This window comes from Carassius auratus, unplaced genomic scaffold (genome assembly GCF_003368295.1).
Source record: "Carassius auratus strain Wakin unplaced genomic scaffold, ASM336829v1 scaf_tig00001591, whole genome shotgun sequence".
Classification (NCBI taxonomy): domain Eukaryota; kingdom Metazoa; phylum Chordata; class Actinopteri; order Cypriniformes; family Cyprinidae; genus Carassius; species Carassius auratus.
In genome coordinates, this window is record NW_020523372.1 from 1827823 (window position 1) to 1835848 (window position 8026).

General features: G+C 43.0%; 1 protein-coding gene across 3 annotated transcripts; it reads left to right on the forward strand.

The window, feature by feature from the left end:
• The first annotated feature begins 899 nt into the window (after positions 1-899).
• On the forward strand, positions 900-7767 carry LOC113069407 (uncharacterized). 3 transcript variants are annotated; one of them, XM_026242492.1, is made up of 4 exons: positions 900-1056; positions 1461-1719; positions 1813-7221; positions 7626-7767. In XM_026242492.1, exons 2-3 carry the CDS (start codon positions 1645-1647, stop codon positions 7006-7008), a joined length of 5271 nt encoding a protein of 1756 aa, XP_026098277.1. In that variant the 5' UTR covers positions 900-1056; positions 1461-1644; the 3' UTR covers positions 7009-7221; positions 7626-7767. The 3 variants fall into 3 exon arrangements, with proteins under 3 accessions (XP_026098277.1, XP_026098275.1, XP_026098276.1); XM_026242490.1 differs by having other exon boundaries at positions 1461-7221; XM_026242491.1 differs by lacking the exon at positions 7626-7767 and having other exon boundaries at positions 1461-7614.
• Positions 7768-8026: the final 259 nt, after the last annotated feature.

The window sequence follows — 8026 nt, forward strand, 5'->3', positions numbered from 1 at the left end:
AAATTCCCAGAATTTTTGTCTTTTTGTCAATTTCCCATTCATTTCAGTTATTTTCGACTGAAGACCACTATTTTTCTTTACTTGTAAAGCCTGCTCGAATCATGCCCTCAATTTTTGTGTCTGTTCACATTCCAAATGCCATAGAAGTCATCAAGCTTAACCACATTTTTTAGAGTTCAAAACCACAGAGCACCAGAGGGTTAAAAAATGCTGTCATCATGCAAGAATGATGAAAAAAGTATTTTGTTGTTTCAACAAAAATCTGAAAAAGCCAAAAGCAAATCAGCATATGGATGATAGCACAGAATGATTTCTGAAGGATCATGTGACACTGAACTCTGGATTAATGCTGAAACTACCTTTTTAGAATATATCAAAAGAGAACGTTTTAAATTGTAAAAATATTTCACAAAATTAATGTTCTTAATGTATTTTTTATCAAATAAATGCAGCTTTGCTAGGCATAAGAGACTTCAAAATCTTTAATATGTAATCAAAGTTTAATATGAAGAGACAGGCTTTAAAAAAGCTATACCTGTTGCTACAAGGCAATGTGAAGCTATCTGCTCACATGTGCATTTCTTTCATCCAAACGTCATATTCATAACCACTTTCAAAATACATTTGATTAATATTACATTTAACAATGAAATTATTTGCTTCTTCCTTGTTTTGCTGTACAAAGTAATTGTTTTGCTGTAGAAGAAAAATGAACATTCTGGTTAGTTTACATTTACATTTATTCATTTAGCAGACACTTTTATCCAAAGCGACTTACAGATGAAGACAGTGGAAGCAATCAAAAACAACAAAAAGAGCAATGATATATAAGTGCTATAACAAGTCTCAGTTAGGTTAACACAGTACACGTAGCATAGACTTTTAAATAATATTGTACAAACGGCTTGCATGCATGACCCTTTTAAGACGTGTTGCCCCTTTAAGATGTGTTGCCCTTTTAAGTCTTATCGCCATTTTACCATTGCGCAGCAGTTGAAGAGAAGAGACATTTAGCCGATCCAATACAAGCATAATATGTGTGCGTGCATCCTAAAAGTGAGTTGTTCTTGGTAAATTATGTTTAGTATTGAGATTAAGTTATAATCTTGCAGGCATTTGCAGATATGATAATTATTTTCGATAGATTGTGCGTGCATAACCAGCGTTTGTTTACAAGCACGTTATGTATATCTGCCGTGATATTTTACAATCGCTTTATCTCTACTGTTCTCATGTTCTACATTGAGATAGATTGTCTTTAGTTAATCTGTCTGCTGTAAATTGCAAGTATAAGTGTGTTAATGAGGATTATGTGGTAAAATTACCTATTCAGATGCTAATATGCCAATCCATTGAGCTGTAGCATTTCACTTATATTCAGTAATATTGCTAGTAATGTTAATTTGTTGGGTTTAAAATCTGTATTATTCACCTTTTTTGTATTTGTTATTTTTATACAGACCACACCTGTTATATGCTAAATGGGAAAGTAAAGTCCTCAAAGAAAGAACTGTTGTTGACTGAGTTCCTGGGCTCTGACCGGCCTACCAGTGCAAGTGATCCCTTCCACAGTCTTTTGATAACTCACATTCCAAATCCTACAAAATGGTCCTTCGAGCCGAATGATCACTTCTCTGGATTAAGATGTCAGCCAGTTCTGAAACGGTAAACCCCTCGGTTCGCACAAAGCGCCATCCAGCCTATTTACAAGATTATGAGGTGGACTTGCAGAGCTTCCATAAAACAGTGTTACCAGTTAGTACGAGGGAACAACCAGTGGAGTCATCTGATGACGATTACTCTTCGCCACAGGTTGGAGCATCTGCTGCAAAGCCTAAGAGAGCACATGGTTTACCCACCTTTTCTTCCCCGTCGAGGCTGACGGTCAGGGATAAGCATTGTGACCATCCACGTCTTCTGCAGCAGCATATTTCCAGTCCTGCCTACCAGTCATCACCACAATATCCAAACCGACAGCTACAGTCTGAATACGGTGCAGAGTTCGTTCCCCTTGGTGATGAAGGTGATGGATACCAGAGTGACAGATCAGATGCTAGTTCCCTAAAGTTACAAAGGATCTCAGAGGAGAATTTAAAGCTTCGTGAAACACAGCAGGCCATCCAAGCTGATCTTAAACGAATTGAGACCGCCAAAGATGAGCTGATCCAGCTTTTAGACAGAGCCTGTAGTCTCCAGAAGCCTTTATCTATGTCCAACACCCGTTCTGATTATCCATCAGTTAAATTCCACGATGAAGCATATGCAGATGATGAAGACTGGCCAGAGCCTCCTCCACCCATTTCATACGATGAGCCAGAAAATATAAATCAGTGCGGCAGGCAAAGGATTAAGAGCACTACAAGAGCCACACCAACAATCACTCCTAGACTCACTTCTGTTGAAAAGACTAGGGATTTCGGCTATCCAAGTTCATATGATAACCAGTTTAGGTATGGCCAGTATCCTGCCCGACAGATAGGTCCTCCAAATGCACATGAACAACCAGGAAGTCTTTATCCTGAACAACACAGGACAGTTTCCTATAATGTGTCACCTCCCATGGCATCTGTGGATCTGACAGAGAAATATTACAAAGGTCCCTCGCCCACCATTCCTTACTTCTGCACCAAAGACCCAAGTGAGTTTGCTCGATTAAAAATAGCCTTGGAAAATCTTCTGCCACCTGATAGTACTGAGATGTTCAAATATCAAGTACTGGTTGACCACTTGAAATTAGACGATGCTTGTCTAATAGCAGATTCCTTCTTGCACTCCCCTACACCTTATCGAGACACCATGTTGGCCCTGAATGAGCGGTTCGGTCAGCCTCACCAAGTAGCATTAAGAAGGATTGCCACTATTCTTGATTCACCTGATATAAGCCGCAATGACCCTTCAGCCTTTGAGAAGTTCTCTCTTCAAGTGCAGTCTCTAGTTGGGCTGCTTAAGACTTTAGGCCAGACAGGGAGCGTTGAGTTGTATTGTGGGTCGCATGTTGCACGCCTTCTCAATAAGTTGCCACCTGAAAGACGGGCTGATTTCCGCCGCCACATGTTACATCGGCCTGGGGTGACATACTCATTGGTAGATCTGGCAGAATGGCTGAAATATGAGTCTTGGTGCCAAAGCTATGATGATCAAACTGCCAAGGGAGAAAGCAGAGCCAAACGAGAGTTCCGAGTAGCTCCACGAGCACGCCAAACCACTGCCACAGTACTGACTGGGTCTGGAAATAGTGTTGATGTGAGAGCCACTGCAAATTCTCCTGCCAAGGTTGATGAGAAAGCTAAAGGTAGGCCCATGGTATATTGCTCTTACTGTCAGAACTCTGAACATGCTTTCAGTCAGTGCCCTCAAATTCCGACCCTCACCAAAGATCAACTCTCAGAGTGGATACGATCCAATAGGAGATGCTGGCGTTGTGGTCTTGCCCATCAGGCTGCCCATTGTGGTCTAAAGAAACCATGTCCACTTTGTCAAAGGAAGCATCTACGAATCCTCCATGAAGTAAATGAGAGGCCTGTCACAGTGTCATCCAAAACCGAGGCTTGCCTAGTTAGTTCAGCGACACAGACACTTTACCTGAACAAACCAGTCAGCAGTAATAAAGTTTTGCTCAAGATTGTCAGAGTACTCCTACATCATGGCAGTTGCACATTAGACACATTTGCAATCCTTGATGACGGTTCTGAGCGTACCATGCTTCTGCCAGATGCAGTACGAAAGCTTGGCTTGAGAGGTACTGAAGAAAGCTTAGCTCTGAGAACAATCCGTCATGATGTGCAAACCCTTGAAGGGGCTTCAGTCTCATTCCACATTTCTCCATACTACAATCCAAAGAAGCGATATCTGATATCCAGAGCCTTTACTGCACCACAGCTTGATCTCATTGAACACTCGTACCCAATAGCTAAGCTGCAAAGGCAGTACAAACACTTGGCTGGACTACCATTGCAGAGCTTTGAAAAGGCCAAACCTCTCATCCTTGTTGGCGCAGATCAAACTCACATGATCACACCAATTGAGCCAGTAAGACTTGGTCCACCTGGTGGCCCCGCTGCAATAAGAACCAGGCTAGGCTGGACACTGCAGGGCCCTACCAGTCTGTTAGAGCAGCGACTCAAACCAAAGGAGTGTCTCCACATATCCCTTCCTCTTAGCACCACAGAATTGTGCAAGAATGTTAATAGGCTGTGGCAAGTGGATGTTTTGCCCTTTCGGAATGAAACGGAGTGCACAAGGTTAAAGCAGGACCAAAGGGCCATCGAACTGCTGGAAGCCAAAACAATTCGCATAAAGGTGGATGGAATACGCCGGTATGCAACACCCTTGTTACGTAAAGGTGACATGCCCCATCTTCACGCCACTATGGAAGCAGTCATGCCACGCCTACGAAGTACTGAGAGGAAACTTGCCAGAGACCAGCAACAAGCTGTTGCCTATTCCTCCGAAATCCAGAAATTGGTTCAGTCAGGAGCAATCAGAAAGCTCAGTCCAGAAGAAAGAGAAGGAGGCTTTGAATTGAGGCAATGGGCCAGCAATATTCCAGCTGTCATTAACCATCTTCCACCTGAAGCAAGATCGGATGGGTTTGAACTCTGGCTAGCCCATGAAAAGACTGATGTCCAAGAGTCCACATTGGGCCTTAGCTGGAATTGCCCAGCAGATGTTCTGACTTACCGTCACCGGCCCATCGATCATGGGGCTCCAACCATGAGGATTATTTATAAAGTTTTAGCCAGTCAGTATGACCCCTTAGGATATATCCTCCCGTATACTACAAGGGCTAAGGTGCTGGTCCAACAACTTTGGAACAAACAGCACAGCTGGGATGATACTCAACTTCCCCAAGCCTTGGTTCAGAGCTGGAATGAATGGGAAAGTCAGCTGCAGTTTCTTCACAAAATTAGTTTCCCAAGATCATATGTACCAGCTTCAGTAGATCAAACAAGATCTATTATAGACCTTCACGTGTTCAGTGATGCTTCAGAGAGCGCATATGGAGCAGTCGCCTACCTGCGCACTGAAGATCAGCAGGGTAAGATCCATCTGTCATTCGTATTGGCACGTTCTAGAGTAGCACCTAAAAGAGTCCTGTCAATACCCCGCTTGGAGCTCTGTGCTGCGGTAATTGGTGCACAGCTAAAAACCCAGTTGCAGAAGGAATTAACATTGCCACTTCGCCACACAGTTCTCTGGACAGACTCTACTACAGTGCTGTCTTGGATTCAGTCAGAGTCTTGCCATTTCAAGGTTTTCGTCGGTACCAGAGTGGCTGAAATCCATGAGCTTACCAACACCACCGCTTGGCGATACGTGGATTCAGCTCAAAATCCAGCGGATGACCTTACAAGAGGAAAGACTCTAAAAGACCTTGCTAAGCCAAACAGATGGAGCCATGGGCCCCCATTCCTGCTCCTTTCCTCAGAGAACTGGCCAGCAAACCCTACAGAGTGCCCCGAGATTGACAAGTCTGAGTTCAAGAAATCCGCATTCTGTGGAGTTGTAGCTGTAAACGGACAATTTGGCAGTGAGTACAAGACCTGGACAGAGCTGGTGAAGGCCATTGCACAGGAGCTACATGGGGCGGCTGGAGAGTCAGGAGAACCTACAGCAAACACTTACCAAACAGCAGAGACAGTCATACTCCAGAAGGTGCAAAGTGAGAGTTTTCCTGAAGAATTACAACGGTTGAGATCAGGCAAACCACTTCAACACAATAGCCGCTTACTTACCTTAACTCCAGAATATGACACATCGACCAATCTAATCCGGGTTGGTGGTAGGTTACGACATGCAGAAACCTTAGATCCTGCCCTGAAACATCCAATCGTACTAGATTCTAGACATCCAGCCGTGAAATTACTTCTTCAAGATTTTGATGAAAGACTCTGTCATCCAGGCCCTGATCGGGTGTTTGCAGAAATAAGGAGAAAATACTGGGTGTTAAGAGGAAGAGCAGCCATCCGCATCTTACAGCATGCCTGTACAGAATGTCAAAGACTCAGAGCCAAACCTACCTTTCCCAAAATGGCAGACCTTCCTGTGGCACGTTTACGCCTCTACAAACCAGCCTTCCATTCCACCGGTATGGATTGCTTCGGCCCTTTCCTTGTAAAGATTGGTCGACGAGTAGAAAAGAGGTGGGGAATCCTCTACAAGTGTCTTACCACACGAGCCGTACACGTGGACCTGCTTAACAGCTTGGACACAGATTCATTTTTGATGTCGCTACGTAGGTTTATTGCTCGAAGAGGTTCCCCAGTAGAATTACTGTCAGACCAAGGAACAAATTTCCGAGGTGGTGAACGGGAACTGTGCGAGGCATTCCAGGCCATGTCACCTGATCTCCAGCGAAAACTCGCACCACAAAAGATAGCATTCCATTTCAATCCCCCTGCAGCACCACACTTTGGGGGAGTGTGGGAAAGGGAGATAAGATCCATTAAAATGGCACTATCTACAACTATTGGGGACCAAACAGTACCAGAGGAAGTACTCAGGACTGTTCTGATCGAAGTAGAGAACATCCTTAACTCCAAACCCCTCGGGTATGTGTCTTGCAATGTGGCTGATCCTGATCCAGTAACACCCAACCTTCTTCTCACAGGGAGGCTAGACAACTCCCTACCTACAGTCATATACCCTAAAGAAGAGGGATTGAGTCGTCGCCGTTGGAGACACTCTCAAGTGTTAGCTGACCACTTCTGGTCCTCTTTTATCCGCCATTACCTTCCGAACTTGCAAGTCAGACAGAAATGGCAACATACATTCCCTAATATGACCACAGGCACAATAGTCATGATAATGGATCCTCATCAGCCCAGAGCCCATTGGCCAATTGGAAAGGTAGTCCAGGTGCACCCCAGTCAAGATTCGCAAGTGAGATCAGTGGATGTCCAAGTTCAAGGGAAGGTTTATACTAGACCTGTAGCTCGACTTGTGGCTCTACCCCCCATTCCTGAAGATGATACAGAGGAGACCAATACCCCAACGCAGCAGCAGTGACACACATGCAACCTTCTCAAGTGTCAAATTGAACACAATTTGGGGGCGGCTGTACAAACGGCTTGCATGCATGACCCTTTTAAGACGTGTTGCCCCTTTAAGATGTGTTGCCCTTTTAAGTCTTATCGCCATTTTACCATTGCGCAGCAGTTGAAGAGAAGAGACATTTAGCCGATCCAATACAAGCATAATATGTGTGCGTGCATCCTAAAAGTGAGTTGTTCTTGGTAAATTATGTTTAGTATTGAGATTAAGTTATAATCTTGCAGGCATTTGCAGATATGATAATTATTTTCGATAGATTGTGCGTGCATAACCAGCGTTTGTTTACAAGCACGTTATGTATATCTGCCGTGATATTTTACAATCGCTTTATCTCTACTGTTCTCATGTTCTACATTGAGATAGATTGTCTTTAGTTAATCTGTCTGCTGTAAATTGCAAGTATAAGTGTGTTAATGAGGATTATGTGGTAAAATTACCTATTCAGATGCTAATATGCCAATCCATTGAGCTGTAGCATTTCACTTATATTCAGTAATATTGCTAGTAATGTTAATTTGTTGGGTTTAAAATCTGTATTATTCACCTTTTTTGTATTTGTTATTTTTATACAGACCACACCTGTTATATGCTAAATGGGAAAGTAAAGTCCTCAAAGAAAGAACTGTTGTTGACTGAGTTCCTGGGCTCTGACCGGCCTACCAGTGCAAGTGATCCCTTCCACAGTCTTTTGATAACTCACATTCCAAATCCTACAAATATGATAAAAAGAAAACAGATGGAATAGAAAAAGAATAGAGCAAGCTAGTGTTAGAGATCTTTACACACACACACACACACACACACACATACAATTGCATAATAAATGAAAAGAAAATAGAATACAAAAAGATTAGAAAGGTAGTTAGATTTTTTTTGTTTTTTTTAAGAATAGAATTAGAATAGTGAGTGTTAAAGTTAGATGGTCAAATAAAGATGGAAGAGATGTGTTTTTAGCTGATTCTTGAAGATGGCT

What these genes read in the sequence shown, in the direction of transcription:
- LOC113069407 (XM_026242490.1), top strand. Translation starts at nt 1,645, where the DNA reads ATGTCAGCCAGTTCTGAAACGGTAAACCCCTCGGTTCGCACAAAGCGC.